General features: G+C 36.8%; 5 protein-coding genes across 15 annotated transcripts; 2 read left to right on the top strand and 3 right to left on the bottom strand.

The window, feature by feature from the left end:
* Window positions 1-335: 335 nt before the first annotated feature.
* Window positions 336-3,039, bottom strand: LOC104784210 (zinc finger BED domain-containing protein RICESLEEPER 1-like). Its single transcript, XM_087510907.1, has 2 exons — window positions 852-3,039; window positions 336-767 (listed from the first exon to the last, which is right to left on the bottom strand). Exon 1 carries the CDS (start codon window positions 1,909-1,911, stop codon window positions 1,102-1,104), a length of 810 nt encoding a protein of 269 aa, XP_087367033.1. The 5' UTR covers window positions 1,912-3,039; the 3' UTR covers window positions 336-767; window positions 852-1,101.
* A 1,103-nt stretch (window positions 3,040-4,142) lies between these two features.
* On the bottom strand, window positions 4,143-6,899 carry SCPL26 (serine carboxypeptidase-like 26). The gene is made up of 9 exons (XM_010506796.3): window positions 6,261-6,899; window positions 6,065-6,160; window positions 5,891-5,983; window positions 5,734-5,807; window positions 5,382-5,648; window positions 4,830-4,957; window positions 4,643-4,738; window positions 4,453-4,558; window positions 4,143-4,368 (listed from the first exon to the last, which is right to left on the bottom strand). Exons 1-9 carry the CDS (start codon window positions 6,619-6,621, stop codon window positions 4,228-4,230), a joined length of 1,362 nt encoding a protein of 453 aa, XP_010505098.2. The 5' UTR covers window positions 6,622-6,899; the 3' UTR covers window positions 4,143-4,227.
* A 30-nt stretch (window positions 6,900-6,929) lies between these two features.
* On the bottom strand, window positions 6,930-10,139 carry LOC104781988 (cyclic nucleotide-gated ion channel 11). 11 transcript variants are annotated; one of them, XM_087510909.1, is made up of 8 exons: window positions 9,935-10,081; window positions 9,807-9,845; window positions 9,639-9,708; window positions 9,213-9,549; window positions 8,900-9,106; window positions 7,672-8,060; window positions 7,469-7,580; window positions 6,930-7,357 (listed from the first exon to the last, which is right to left on the bottom strand). In XM_087510909.1, the coding sequence occupies exons 3-8, from the start codon at window positions 9,665-9,667 to the stop codon at window positions 7,124-7,126; spliced, it is 1,308 nt and encodes a 435-aa protein (XP_087367035.1). In that variant the 5' UTR covers window positions 9,668-9,708; window positions 9,807-9,845; window positions 9,935-10,081; the 3' UTR covers window positions 6,930-7,123. The 11 variants fall into 11 exon arrangements, with proteins under 11 accessions (XP_087367035.1, XP_087367034.1, XP_087367037.1 ...); XM_087510908.1 differs by having other exon boundaries at window positions 9,807-9,855; XM_087510911.1 differs by having other exon boundaries at window positions 9,803-9,855.
* A 1,712-nt stretch (window positions 10,140-11,851) lies between these two features.
* On the top strand, window positions 11,852-13,926 carry LOC104781989 (uncharacterized). Its single transcript, XM_010506801.3, has 2 exons — window positions 11,852-12,176; window positions 13,147-13,926. Exons 1-2 carry the CDS (start codon window positions 12,101-12,103, stop codon window positions 13,791-13,793), a joined length of 723 nt encoding a protein of 240 aa, XP_010505103.2. The 5' UTR covers window positions 11,852-12,100; the 3' UTR covers window positions 13,794-13,926.
* LOC104781991 (mitochondrial import inner membrane translocase subunit TIM14-1) lies at window positions 13,920-15,745 on the top strand. The gene is made up of 3 exons (XM_010506802.3): window positions 13,920-14,210; window positions 15,077-15,255; window positions 15,376-15,745. The coding sequence occupies exons 1-3, from the start codon at window positions 14,208-14,210 to the stop codon at window positions 15,530-15,532; spliced, it is 339 nt and encodes a 112-aa protein (XP_010505104.1). The 5' UTR covers window positions 13,920-14,207; the 3' UTR covers window positions 15,533-15,745.
* Window positions 15,746-15,796: the final 51 nt, after the last annotated feature.

Raw genomic sequence — 15,796 nt, forward strand, 5'->3', positions numbered from 1 at the left:
GGTGAGAGCAATTCCAAAGAGGATCATGTGCCTCTAATTAAATGCATTGCATAATATTAGAGATTCATTTATAATATAAACTAGGCTTGCGAATTCGGTTTTTTCGGTTAATTCGGGTCGGTTTATTCGGGTATCGGTTTATTCGGAATTTGAAAACTCTACCAAATCTAACCGACTAATAGATCGGTTCGGTTCGGTTCGGACACGGTTATTTCGGTTTGGATGTTCAGTTATTTCAGCAGTAGTGAGACTTGTCAACACACTAACATCAATGAGCAAATACAACACAACAACATCTAAATAGAATATGATTCATGACATTTAACTTCTTCTTAAGATAGGATATAAGTCATGCTTACAAAAAACATCAAGTACAAGTGTGCATCAGTCAATCCTACTTCTCTTATACATAAAGAGACTATGGGAGACAATTTACAAAAGTACACACTTACAAAAGTCTCCATGAAGGTCTAATACCAAAGACACAAAGATATTAGGAAACAATTGTTCAAAAAATAAGTCACTTGCCAATAGAGAGAAAGATAATTGACAATATACCAATGATCCTTTCCTCTCACCTTAGGCATTTGGTATATTGTCATTCTCTACTTACTCCATTCCAAAAAATAGTTAATTGTTATGAGTTTTTTTTATGCAAAAGATGTAGCGAAAGAGAGACAACCTTTTAAGATCATTTTTTGGTTCTAGTCTCCTTTGTTCTTCTCTAGATCACGGATCCGCAATTGGATGAGTCGCATTTTGTGTAGCTGCACAAGGAAAATGATGCTAAATTAGTCATTATTCCAAAATAAAAGTAATGAAAAAGGTAAGAATTATGAGAAATGGGTTACCTAAGGACTCATGAAACTGCAATCCTTCAAACATCTGAACTAAGCTTGCTAATTTCTCAGCTTGAATGGTATTCTTCAGCCATTGTTGGGTGCAAACCAACGATTCGACCATAAAAGGTGACATAGAACTGCGATACGGGTCCAATATCCGACCACTTGTGCTAAATGCGGATTCAGAAGCAACCGAAGACACTTGAACAGCAAGGATATCTCTAGCTAGCTCAGATAAGACTGGGAATTTAGAACTGTTTCACCCCCACCAAGATAGAACATCAAAGTCCAATCCCAAAGCAGTTGGAGTCCTTGGCACCGGTTTCTCCAACAAGTAAATATCTAGCTCACTGCTACATTCTTCATTTGTGCATTCAGCCACCATCTCAGAGTATAGCGTATACATCCTCTCATAACCATCCTCATCCCACAAATCAAATAAATCACTTGCTGATACTCCAGGATCAGGTACGACTCCAGCAGTAGTTGGTACAACTTGTTCACTTATGCTCAACTTCATCACATACTCTGCATACATCTTCTTCATCACACCCTTAATTGATGATCTTAGATGAGCACTTTCGACACTGTCTTTTCCATAAAGCTTGTCGAAGCAAAGACCAGCAAACTGCATCTTGTTCCTGGGATCAAACACACTTGCGATGATGACAAGCGGATTCATGTTTAAGAGACCATCCCAATATTTTTCAAACTTACTCCTCATCATCATCGCCTCTGTCTTTAGTAGCACATCACCGTTGGTGCTTAGATTGATAAGATTCCTCTCAATCGTCACAATCACATTATAACAAACAGTAGAGGTCACTGATTTGCTAGCTGAGAAAGACAAAGTGCAGTTGAATAAGATCTTCAAGAAATTAACTAGCCTCTGCACTTGATCCCAATCAGCAAAAGTAGGAGGACCAACACGCTTCTGCCCATTCTGTTCAGCTTCATCACCATTCTCCTCACGATTCTCTTCAGTCTCCATGAAGTAGTCGTAATACAACTTGTCTTCGGCCAACATTTTCTCAAATGCAACCCGAAACTTGATTGCGGCTGTCAGCATTAGATAGGTCGAATTCCACCTAGTAGCAACATCGAGACACAAACTACCTCTACCTACGTTCACTGTGTCAACCCTCAACAGAAACGACTTCAACCGATCACCTGATGATCTCACATACTTTATCGCATTTCTGATGGACACTATACTCCTTTTTGCTTTGGATAAACCATCCCTCACTATCAAGTTGAGGACATGCGCACATCACCGCATATGAAGGTACTCACCATTACTAACTAAAGCATCAGGTCCTCTCATGATCAAAGCATCAGTGAATACCCTTAGAGCCTTGTCATTCCCCTTAGCGTTATCCACTGTTACTGTGAATACCTTCTCAATTCCCCATTCTTCAAGACAGGCTACCAAGTGCTCAGCAATTGTATCACCTTTGTGATCTGTCACTGGCTTGAAACTAATGATCCTCTTCTGCAACTTCCAATCTCTGTCAATCCAGTGAGCTGTTACCACCATGTAGCTACAACAAGTCATGGGAGCTACCCATATATCGGTTGTCATAGAAACTCTCTGCTTCTCCTTACCAAACAGCTCCTTCAAAGCTCCTTTCTCTCTCAGAAACATATTGTATATATCGGATGTGACTGTCTTCCTGCAGTGAATCGTATACATGGGAAGCATGTTGCTGCATAATCTTCTAAAACCCTCGGATTCCACAAATGCAAACGGCAGCTCATTAAGAACGATCATCTCATTCACAGACCTTCTGAACAAAGCTTGATCATACTTGATTGCAGTCATTACACCATTGCTATCACCAGCCAAAACACTCTGACTACCACTCTCTAGATGCATCTTGTACAACTTACACCTATTAATGTGATTCTTCATAGCACTTGTTCCATGAATCACTGTGTCACATCCTAACTCTTGACCACAGTACCGACAATTGGCGATTGCCGGATCATGTGCTTGCTGAACAAAATGCTCCCAATCCGGAGATCTATGAGCTGGCTTTCTTCTCGGTTGAGACGGTAGAGGAGAAGTTGTGGGCTGAGTAGAAGTTGTAGGCTGAGTTCGTCTTCTCTTCCCACCAACTGAAGAAGCTGTTGGACCATCATCAATCTCTTCTTGTAGGACCGGGTCAAAGTTCTCTTCCCCAGAATCATGAGACATCTGTTAAATAACAACAAATGAAAAAGATCAATACAAACAAAAACTATGAGGACCATAAAAGAAAAAGAATCAAACCAGGAACAACACTATCATTAGTCGTAACAAGTAACAACACTATCATACATCGAATCATGTCGCATTTGTTAACTAACATATCAGAAAAATATCAATCTAAGTCTACTAACACTATTAGTACAAGCAAAAAATAGGAGAACCATCATAACTATCGAACATCAAAGGCAAAGAATCAAACCAAGAACAACATTATCATAAGTCCTAACAAGTAACATTCCTAGAGCTATACAACAAATCAAAGACGGACAACAATAAAAATCTACTACACGATGCTTTAGAACAGTAGACGAAAGATTACAAGTCGTTTAAGGCTTTAACCGACAAAAATTTAGCCAGTTTTGAGTTTGTTTAAACGACCACAACTTAAAAAGGATTAAGACAGAAGAACTTACACTGAAGATTAAACACAAGGTTGATCGGGACAAAAAAACACAGGATCGGATCAGAAACTCGAAGATCTCTCTCTATCGCCGCTAAGAGGAAGAGTTTAAATAGATTACATTTAGATTAGGAACTAATGAAATAAACCGATGTATTAGCTTATATACCTAGGGTTAAATTTCGGGTTTCCGTCGGTTTTGTCTCTCCGAACCGAACTGATGACAAAACCGAAATTGTTTGAAAACCATTCCGATCGGAACTCGAAAACGAATATAACCGAACCGAATTGTCCGAATCTCGATTCGGTTCGGTTTGGACAATTCGGTTCGGATCGGATTCCCAGGCCTAATATAAACCATCTCCTACTTGTTTTCTTGTGTACCAAGAAAAGCAACGGAAAGCCTTAATTAAAATATGTAGCAGTTAATCAACACACACCGACAGAGAGACAACACTCATTAGTATTAATTTTCTTTACTATCAGATCAACTAAAATTAATACTTACACAGAGCTTCAGACTAAACAATGAACAAGAGAAGAAGACATGAAAGTGCCAATTACCATCAGCATTTGTTAGGATTTAGACACATAACCTGAAGGGTTGTGTGTTATTACCTATTAGTGTCAATGAACTGGTAGCTGATAATGTGAAAAAATAAAATGTCATTACTTCTTATTTATACACTTGCAGAGAAACTCTGTTCATTATCATATTACATAGTGTCTTAAATTTACATAGGCAATGGCTTGTTGTCGAGAAACGACTGGAAAAGAAGAAAACCTCGGCGAGGACGGTGAAGAGGTACCTCATGTCCTGCTCCATGTATTGTCACCAGAGTCAGCCCTTTGTAAACTTGGATCCACCCACCAACCTGTTCTTTCACTGCTACATTAATTTAAACCCACAAAAGAAAGAAATGATACAAAGGAAACAGAGTATTTTGTTGGTTTTCGACCTGTCCGTTGTCGTTCCAAGGATACCATTTGGAGAGTGGCTGTAACTTGAGGGCTCTAATGGAGTATCGTGTTCCAGTAATGGGAACCACTGAATCAGTGTCTCCGCTGCATCCAAATTTACAGAACAAGATGTCAATCATGATACCAAACCGGGGTATAAGACAGTGATAAAAAAAGAGAATTATCTACCTGAAAACCCATATCCTGAGGCCTGCAGCGATGAGTTCCTTGTAGATTGGAAGCATAGATAGAGGAGAATCTGCCCATTTCTCCCCAACAATGTCACTAAAAAACACAAAACTATATATGTCACTACAGATAGATGGAAACAAGAGAAAATTTCTTGTTTGATGACTGATTAATGTGATATTATTACCTGCAAGTTTTCCATGGATAAGCTAGTCCCGTTATATTAGCATGCATAGCCTTTTGGACCTCCGGAGAATTGAAATACATGCCTGAGTATCTCTCTGTGCAAGGGTCATATGCTCTCCACATCCATGGCTGAGTTCAAGAAAAAACTTAGCCAAGATTAGAAATTTGTCAAATCTTGTTACCTATGGACTGTTCCTTGGTAGACTAGCTTAATCCATAGAAGCAGCCATAAAGCAAATCAGTTAACAATGAATTGGCATCAAGTAGCAGAGAGAAAAGAGAGACAATCTGAAAATTTATTTGCAGTCCAGGTATCATGTACTAGTCACTCTACTACCTACTTGGAGTACCCTAAGTATGTATATATTGAAATGAGAAATAAGGTTCTTGTGAGGGTCATATATTGGTCATTTGAATCTGGTAGCACAAAGAGAGGCTCTAATACATAGCCAATTCTGCATAGTAAAGTTGGAACCTCTTAATGACCAAACTACATTACTTGAGCTGGGAATAGTAGTTAAAGGAAAATGATGGGCAGTGAAGGAAAACTCACATGACGAACCCTGGAGAAGCGAGACCTAAGAGCTGCAGCCTCCTTCTTACAAGTGATAGTGTAAATGCTATAGGGATCAATAGACCCTTGTTCCAAATCTGCAGCTTCCATGACCTTTTTGCATTCAGGGGACGGGTGCTCGGATGATCCAAATTCACATGTGATCCGTAAGTTGTGGTAAGTGAGATCAGATATCAAACCATGTGTCCACCAATACTCAAATAAACCCACGTAATCATGATAGTCATCAATCACAGCATTCCCCACCTAAATAAGAAGAAACTCACTTTGATCACAATTCACAAAAACATTTGTTCAATATGGGGACTTTAATGTTTTTTTGTTTGCTTACAATGAAGCCTTTGAAGTTGATAAATGGATTGCGTTTCTCATAAACAATTTGTGACAACTGAGGAACATAATGACCTAAGAAGAAAAGCAAAAATGCTTAGCTAAGACAAACAAAAGAAAAAGGGCTTCCAATTGAATAGAGAACCAATGATACAAACCTGCATAGCTTTCTCCAGCAATGTAGAATTCTCTGTGCTTGTATTGTGGAAACCTTTCAAACCATTTCACAAGAAAAACATACGCATCTTCAGCTGGAAAACAAAAATCATCAGATGATTGGTAAATCTAATTGAATCTAGAGAGAGAGAGAGGTCAAAAGGTCAGAACTTTACCAGTTCTCTTGTCTCCGGCAGTGTACAAATCGGAAGTGGTATTAGAATACGAGAAACCAACACCAGCTGGAGATTCAAGAAACAGCAAATTCGCCACTGCCCCCAATTAAAAAAAAAAAAAAAAAAAGGTTGTTACTTTAAGGTTTTAAAGTCAGACATGGAGATAGAAACAGAGAGATAGAGAGAGAGGTGTTACATTGATTCCAAGAGTAAGGATTGTGGTAAAGGGTTTTGCCATCAGGATTGATTCTAAAAGGTCCGATTTCTTCAGCGGCGCCGTAAGCAAGGGAGGAGCAACCAGGGCCGCCGTTGAGCCAGAGGACGAGTGGCTTAGAGTCGGGGTTTAGACTCGGTGGTGACTCAGTGAGCCAGTAGAAGAGTGCTCTTCCTGCTGGCTCGTTGACGGTGATGTAACCAGAGAAGTGGGAGAAAGAGACATCGTTTGGTTCACCGGGAAGGTGACAGATTCGGTCCTTTTCTTGTTCGTCTCTGCAACAAGAAGCGTAGTAAGGGAGTAGAATGAGGAAGAAGAAGAAGAAGAGAAGGTATCGAGACATGGTGGGTGAAGATTTCAATGTTTTTGGTTACAGAATCATTTGTATAAAATAAGGTAAAAAAATGTGGTTGGTGGTCCAGAGAGAGATTGATTGATTTAGTAATGGCCGTTATATTTGTGTAGTTTGTTTTACAGCATTGACTTTATTTAACTACTTCACACGATGAGATGACCTTGCCAATGCCATGTCCGTATCATCATCCGTTTTACTAGGCTTCATCCAACTTTCATGTTTGTTACAATCTTTTGTTTGTCCTCTATTCTAAACTAAGCTTAGACAAATAGAATTCATATACGAGAACTGAGAAATGGAGGAGATGGGTTTTACTTTAGATAGAATGACACAAAGACAATAGATGGAAAGAAAAAAAAAGATTCATAAATTACAAGGGAAGTGGGAAGATAAGTCCCTAAACATCAAGAAGACACATTGTTCCATTAGAATTCTGGTCCGGTTTGATGCCATCCGGTACAACGGATTTAATGTCATCCGGTATAACGAATTATGCACTATGCTCATCAAGAAAGGGTTGGATTTCGCGTCTGAGGTCTTCTGGGAAGCGACGAAGAAGTTCTTCTTCATCCGTGCCCCTGAAATGTTTCCATATGGTTTTCTCGTTTTCCTTAATGCGTTTCTTGAGCTCTTCTGGTAGGTTCCTAAAGGTCATCCATTTTTCTATGTCTTTCTTTCTCTCCTCCATTTCGTCTGCTCTGACGGTACTTGATAGCAAGTATTTCTGTGAATGCATGATCACCAAATTAAAGGAGTCAGTTTTAGGACGACATAAAAAATGTAGTCTCTGACTCTCTGTACGTACGTGGTATGAGCATATATATATATTACGTACCTGAACGTTTCCAATGAGTACAGCAAACAGGAATAAACCAGAGGCGCAGATGATGATAGCAAAAAGGATATCTGATGCAGAGTTGCCTGTCTTCAGGCTTTGGGCAAACGTACTATTATCATTAATTAAACACAACGTTATATAATTAAAGTTATTTTTTTTCTTCTCACAATTGAATTGAGAGAGAGTTTAGATGTACAAACCTAAGATTTCGGAGACCCCACCAAAAGCAGTATAAGAACTTCTTTGAAAAATCCCTTAGATTACTACTCCCCACCTCAGACTTCACTACCTCACCGTACATACCGAAGTCGTATTCTAGTTTTTCTATTAACCCGGCCAATTTTTTGGATGGTTTTTTTAATTTCTCAGGGTCGGTTATTGGGCATGAATTTAGCAAGAAAATACTGTTGTTTATACCAACTACTAAATTATGTGCACAAAACAGCTTCGTGATATTGTCTTGTCTCGGCCAAGGGTCACCACGCCTAGCCTCGTTCCCAAACTCATGCATAATTTTACTTTTCCAAAAGTCATACCAGCATATGGTTAGCTTTTCTATTGCAGTTACGTACCAGAAAGCCCCAAACACCTGGCCAACATATCACATACAATAAAACCTCTATAAATTAATAATGTTGGGACCAAGACATTTTATTAATTTATAGTGATATTAATTATCTATAAATTAATAATTATTAATTTACACTGTAAATTAATAATTATTAATTTATAGATATATTTTTAATTGTTTAGTTTTTTTAAATTATGAATTAGAACAATTATAGCAAAATAAGATTAAACTTTCGGATGTTATAAATTTTATGGTTTAGGAATTGAACTTGTAATATTTATAAAGCATTATTGACAATAAATTACAAATACTATAAACAAATTGACTTATACACATGACATACATAAATTCAAATTTATGAATAATAATAATATTAATTCTCATATTTTAATAATCTGTCTAATTATCAAATTGTAAATGATGCATATCTAAAAATTAAAACTTTAAAATTTAATTATTTGTATGACATGTTATAAAATATTTTAGAGATATCATTATAGTTTGAAAATACAACACTACAAATGTTCTATAGAAATGAGTTTTAGGAGAAACATACACTATTATATCAGTATATATATATATATATATAAATTTACATGATTATTAATTTATAATATTATTGGGACCATATTTTACATTGAGATTTCAAAAAAATTATTATCTTATTATCTTATCGAATATTGTTAATTTTTACACTGGCCCGACTTGGGACCAGCAAAATTTATTAATTTATAGTGATTATTAATTTATAGAGTATTAATTTATAGAGGTTTTACTGTAGTATATATATTTGTAAACAACAATTCTTGATGTCGTTTTTGTCACTGCTTTGTAAACAATAGCAAATTAAGACTTACATAACTGCACAACAGGAAGAGCAAAAGGTTTAAAAGAGCTCCAATCCACTTTGATTCTGCTATTGTAACAGTGGTTTTTGTCACTGCTTTGTAAACCGGATAGATGCGAATGATTCTTGGTATATACTGACCAACTATGGTCCACTTGAGTATTCTCTTCAACACCAGATTGTTAGACCATTCAGTACGGAGGAGGAGAACCATTACCTACAAGAAGATTTTGTTTTGGAACATCTCTCAAAATATATTTTTATTTTTTTAAAAAGAATGCACGACTTAAAAGTAGATGTCACAAAGGAAGAGAGAATAATACCACAGGAATGGGGAGAAGAGAAACAGTGTCAACCATAACGTAGAAGAGTCTTTTTCTTCCGCTCATCTTGTCTCTCAAAAATGTTTCAGAACCAATGATGTAAATTACATAGAGTACGTCAATCAAGATACGAAGGACACAAACTATTGTTCTAAGCGTTTCGTCGTAACCGATGCATAACTTTAGATAATCAATTTCAGGAATAAAGAGAAACAAAGGATCAATAGCCAAAGCAACCACACAAACTAACAGAAAGGACTTCCTCCAGTATTCAGGGGTGTCTATCTTCTCGTAAACCTTCTTTAAGCCTTCTTTAACACAATTCCCAGTCCCCGACCTGTATCAACAAGATATCACTACAACAAATTTTCAAACAAAATATATGTATGTACTGTATAAGTTTATTTTAAATTAGCTAGTAGCTACCTTGCAGAACTACTCATCTCAATATTCATGTTTGCAGATATGCAGTTTCCTTTCTGATCAGCTGCTCAATCTGCAATGTTTTTTACCAGAGAGAAAATGAAGTCACTCGGTAGTACGCAAAATATATATTAGAAACCAAACGGAGCTAATATAGTATTACGTACGTACACAATGTAAGGTGTTTGCTGACTAACGAAAATCAGAATCCTAAGAGAAACTGAGAACCTCAATTCAATTTATATAAGAAAGAGAGAAAACAAAAACATGATAGTGAGAGATTGTGGGAATATCGATACCTATTCCCAAGCTTATCCCACTTCCTCATCAGAAGATTCAAAGTAAATTAAATGCAGAAGCTCATTGCCGTGCCTACCATGAGAAAATTATTATACACATAAAAGCCACATTTTTATACATATTATTTGTTTTCTTTTTATATACATATTATTTCCCAATCTGTAGACGATATATGAAGATTATTTAACATCTTCTAGCTCATCTGTCCTTTTCCCTACAACTTATCCATATATAATCCAATTGTTACAACTTGCCATTTTGGAATATTAAATATAACATGCCTTTAATACAACGATAATTAATTGCTAATATAGTATAATTTTATGAAGAATTTTGGTTATTTTAAAATATCCAAATTAGGTGATAAAAAAACAAGTTAACATACGTCAGCGGTCCAGAGATTACCAACTGTGCTGCTGAAATTTTACACAATTACTTAAAAAAACTAATTAATAAGTTTAATCAGGTCAGCTGACTTTCCTTAATACAATAAAACCTCTAAAAATTAATAAAGTTGAAACTATGAAATTCTATTAATTAATAAAATATTAATTAATGAAAATATTTTTTTTCGTTTTTATAGTTTTGAAAATTTTATTTTTTAAAAATAATGAAAAAGATAAGAGATGAACTCCCAATAATATTTTTTTTTATTAGTATAGTCTCTCCAAAATATTTTGATGCAATTTGAGAATACAACACCATATCAATGCAATGAGAATAATCAAAGATGACCTCCAACATGAATGCAAATCTAAGAATAGGCAAATATATAACACTAGATTCATATTTTACTAAATTGTTTTAGATATATATCTATATATTAGTTTATATCTTTATTAATTTATTATAATGATGAGACCATATTTTTACATAGGATTTTCAAAAAAAAATATATCTTATTATTTTATCAAATTATATCATTTTTACACCGTTCCAACTAGAAATTAGAAATTTTTTATTAATTTATAAAAATTATTAATTTCAAAACTCTTAATTTATAAAGGTTCTACTGTAGGTCCGCCCCTTCTAGGGTTAGCTAGTTATGGTTTCGTCATGATCTCTTGTTTTGCACCCTCTGGCTGAAGGTGGCAAGAAAAAAAAAAACGATTGAAAATTTAACATATAGTATCTTTAGTTTCGAATAAACTTTTTCTTTTTTGCATCAACTAATGAAATTGTTCTTGGCTCGAAAAAGGGACTAAGTGCTTGACTTAAAGAGTCTGTTTATAGTCTCCGTTTACTTTTCTCCCTGCCCCTATCCCAATTATTTCGACCATGTTACTAAACTTTGGATGATGGGACTCAAATTGCTTGACTTAAAGAGTTTCCGTTTACTTTTCTCCCTGCCCTGACCCTATGCCAATTATTTCGACCATGTTACTAAACTTGGATGAAGGGGACTCAAAGTGCTTTGACTCCAAGAGAGTCTTCTTAGAGTGTAGCTGATAAGCTTCTTTACTAGTCAATTAAGTGCATCCAAAAAGAAACGCTCATTAAGTTACAATAATTTCGTTAGAATATGTACCATGAAAACCCATATCATGAGCCATGCGACGATCAGTTCCTTGTACATTGGAAGCATAGATATAGGAGAATCTGCCCATTTCTCTACAACGATGTCACTAAACAACATAACTATGTCACTGCACATGGGGACAATAGATTTTTTTTGTGAGGCGCATATATGGGTCATATATGAAACTTGTGCATATGGGCAGCGGTTTAATCTTATGAGGCTCATATATGGGTCATTTGAATCTGGTAGCACAAAGAGAGGCTCTCATACATAGTCAATCATATATACATTAGTATTTTTCAAGTACACTTATGAAATAAATCTTTAAAAAAAAAAAACAAAAAAGAATGTCATTGAGTCCACTTTAATACAAAATATTTAAAAATCAATGGAAAATAGTTGAAAAAAAATTAAAATGAAAATTTTATGTTCGGCACAATAATGTAGAAGTGTTCTAACATGGAATCGAACACACCACCGTCGTGTTTCACAAGCGAGCAACTCTCGCCACTAGACCACCAAAATTAACTCTGACAAAGACAAATTCTAACCAATAAAAACGTAAACAATTATATCTAAAACCCTACAACACATTCATTTGGGGAGGAGGACCTGAATCCGGCAATCGAGAGCAACAGAAACGGCGATGGGAAGATCAGCTCTGATTCACTTGATTCGCTCCCAATCACGACGTTTCTCTTCCTCGACCTTCACTACTACAGGTTCTTTTTTATCTCTCCACTATATCATCTTCCCTCGATCATTGTCTTTAGGATACGGCTTTAGAATTAGAGAAATGGCTGCTATTGTTACCTTTCTGGGTTTTTGTATATCCAAATGCTAAAACCCATTCTCTCGCGATTCTGTTTTCCTTTTTTGATTTTATGGTCTAAGCATTGATCTGATCAAATCCAATATACTGAAGTTGATTTGAAATCGACTTAAGAGTATTATTATATACCAGAGCTTCTCAAATGGATGAGAAATGTTTAGGCTAGGGTTTTTGCCAGTTCACTTAAGTATTTTGAGTCTTAGCAGTTGTTAAGGCGATATATTAGTCTGGGTCTGACCTTTTTGATAAAGTTCAACGGATTTGAAATTGGGGTTGAGCTTCATTTTGGTGAGAAATGGCAAAAGCTAGGATTTTTCCAGTTTCATTGAAGCGTTTTTAGTCTTTGCTGTTGTTTTAGGCAATAGTCTGGGTCCAATGTCACTGATATTGTCTTCTGGTGCTTGCTGTGGTTCTATCCCTCAGAAGTCAATAATGGCAACGAGATCGGTTCTAGCCTAGATCTTCAACTGTTTTTAGTCTCTAAAGCTCCACTTCACCTAAATCGAGTCTAACCATTAGTCTAATATCCAGGTTTGTTAGTGTCTTATTAAGTAGAGGAATGACACAGATTCGTTAAGCTTCATTTAGATGAGAACTGAAAAGCTTGGGGTTTTCCAAACAATTGAAGCGTTAGCCTTAGTTGTTGTTTAAGACTATAGTCGGAGTCCAATGCCATTGATAATGTCTTGGTTCTATTCTTCAAAAGTCAAAAAGTGGTCACAGGATCAGATCAAGCCTTAAATCTTCCGTTTACTGATATTGAGTCTAACTATTTGGTGGAACTTCCATGTTTGTTAGTGTCTTACTATTATGCTAAACGTAGACGAATGGCACTGATTCATCAAGTATGTTATTTTCAGGATATCATCATCGGTCAATAGCAGGATCATGGTCATCATCAGTGATCCCGAAGGTCAGATTCCAGGTTCCATCTCTAAACCAGAGAAGCTGGGCATCATCTGGAGCAAAGACTAGAGAAGATGAAGATGATGAGCACAAGATCAGCATCGGACCCCAAGACAAGAAAGTAGAAAACGATGGAGGAGTTGTTTACTATGGCCAAATCTCATCCACGATCAAGAAAGTGAAACTCCTCTCACTCTCCACCTGCTGTCTCTCAGTTTCTCTTGGCCCAGTCATCACCTTCATGACTTCCCCTGGACTGAACGTGATCATGAAAGGTGCGGTCGCCTCCACTGTGATTTTCCTCAGTGCATCCACAACCGCTGCTCTCCACTGGTTCGTTAGTCCTTACGTGCACAAGCTGAGGTGGCAGCCTGGTTCAGACACTTTTGAGGTTGAGATGATGACATGGCTCGGCACATTCACCCCAAAGACGCTGAAATTCTCAGACATACGTTATCCAGACACGCAAAGACCGTATGTGAGCTTCAAGGCTAACGGGGATTACTACTTTGTGGACGCAGATCATTGCCCTAACAAGGCATTGTTGGCTAGGCTCACTCCTCCAAAGGATGCACATGACTCTGCTTTCAAGAACTTGTAATCCAATAATTCCATTTTCGTTTCTTTGTTATACTTTGTCTCTTCTTTTTGGGTTGTAGCTCTTTTGGATCATTGAACCTCCCTTTCTCATGGCTAACACCCGAATGATGCAAATAATAAAAGAGTTGGTCTCACTCGAGTCGTCAAAGTTTAATCCAATTGGTAAATCTACTGACAAATTAAAATAGAAAACCGGTTACGGTATCAATTAGACGAACCAGGATAACCGGTTGGTGTTAAAAACCGGTTTCGCACAAAGGCTTTTGATTGTTTAGTCCCATTTTGGGAACAAAAGCCATCGGAGAGCTCTGAAGGCACCCGGTGAGTCACCGCCAGTGACGGCTTTGCAAAACCAACTCTGAGAAAGCGATTCCAAATCAATCTTTGGATGAAACGAAGAATCCCAGATTTCTGAATGGTAAATTTTGGAATACTACTCTCTTCCAGAAATTAGGGTTCATCCGTTAGATTTAGATTTAGCCATCTGGTTTCGATGCTAGGTTTCATTTCATGAATTAGGATCCGTTGGTAATGTAATTACTGGTTAATCGTTTGTTTTCGATTCGATGTTGGAGAAGTACTTGGCATTAAGTCATATGATTCATTTGCAGTTTTGAAAATGATCATTCATGTTGATGATTTTGTGAATCTGGGTGGTGCTTCATAAAGTCTTGATTTTTATGCAAACCTTTGAAATCCAAAATCATGCTAACCTTCGTTTTGATTTGTCCAAGTGATAATGATCTTGAAGGATAATTTTCAAGTTAAATCGATGATTCGGTTAATACCCTTGGCTCTTCTCTTCCAAATTACAAGGAATTGACTAGTTGAGTCTTTTTCTCCAGTGGTCTTGAAGGGTTTGTGTTTGGTTTGAGTTCAGCTGCGGTAGTATTTAAGCTGGATAAGGTTTAAAAAACTTGACTGCAACCTACTTCTTAGCTCAAACGTCTTTCATTGATGCACTAGTGTCCTAGTTCCCTCTGGATTCTCCTTGTTTGCTTACCTCTTAAATCTTAATGCGGTGTGCTTTATTGTACCTCTCTTTATTAGTCAGTCCTCTTTGCAAAAACATTATATGTTTTGAATGCAAGTTGTGACCATAGATGCTTATTTTATCAAATGGATCTTGAGAAACTGAAAGAACTGATATATAGAACATCTTACACTTCATCCATAAGTGAGTTTGATTCCTTATTCCCTGTGAATTGGAGGATGATGATGATAAGAAGAATGAAGCAGACAAATGAGTAATATATAGGTTATATGCGTTTTTGGTATTAACAGGCGACACCATTTATAGCGGGGGTGGCGGTAGCTGCCACTGCACTTGCTGGTCGATATGGAATCCAAGCATGGCAAGCATTCAAGGCAAGGCCACCAAGGCCCAGAATTAAGAAATTCTATGACGGCGGTTTCCAGCCTACAATGACGAAAAGGGAAGCTGCTCTTATTCTTGGCATCAGGTGAAGTAAACACACACAGAAAGAACTCTGTTTCTCTTTGTCTTTAGCATCATAGATAGTTCTTTCTATGAAATTGTAAAATTGTTTGAAATGTGGGTTTATGGGATTGATGAATCACAGGGAGAATGTAGCGGCAGAGAAAGTGAAGGAAGCACACAGGAAGGTAATGGTAGCAAACCATCCAGATGCAGGTGGAAGCCATTTCCTAGCCTCTAAGATCAATGAAGCTAAAGACATGATGCTAGGCAAAACTAAAAGCAGCGGATCCGCATTTTAAAATCTTGAGCAAAGAGGACTCTCTGTCTCTTCTATTTTGTTATAGAACTGCATTGTTAAATTGTAATGCTAAATTATACCAATAAGCTTGTGTGGGTCTGTTTGTGACACTGAAAAAATCTTTTCGTTTCACTTGTTGTGGTCGTTTTGAGTCTTTGTTGGATATATTAAAAAATCCAGTAATAGAAACTCTAGTACACGTGTCGTGTGGCTCCAGCAATGTCTTACGTCAACCTCTATCCATTCGTTCCCCTTATTAGCAACT

Source organism: Camelina sativa, chromosome 4 (assembly GCF_030686135.1).
Source record: "Camelina sativa cultivar CO46 ecotype springtype chromosome 4, ASM3068613v1".
Lineage (NCBI taxonomy): Eukaryota > Viridiplantae > Streptophyta > Magnoliopsida > Brassicales > Brassicaceae > Camelina > Camelina sativa.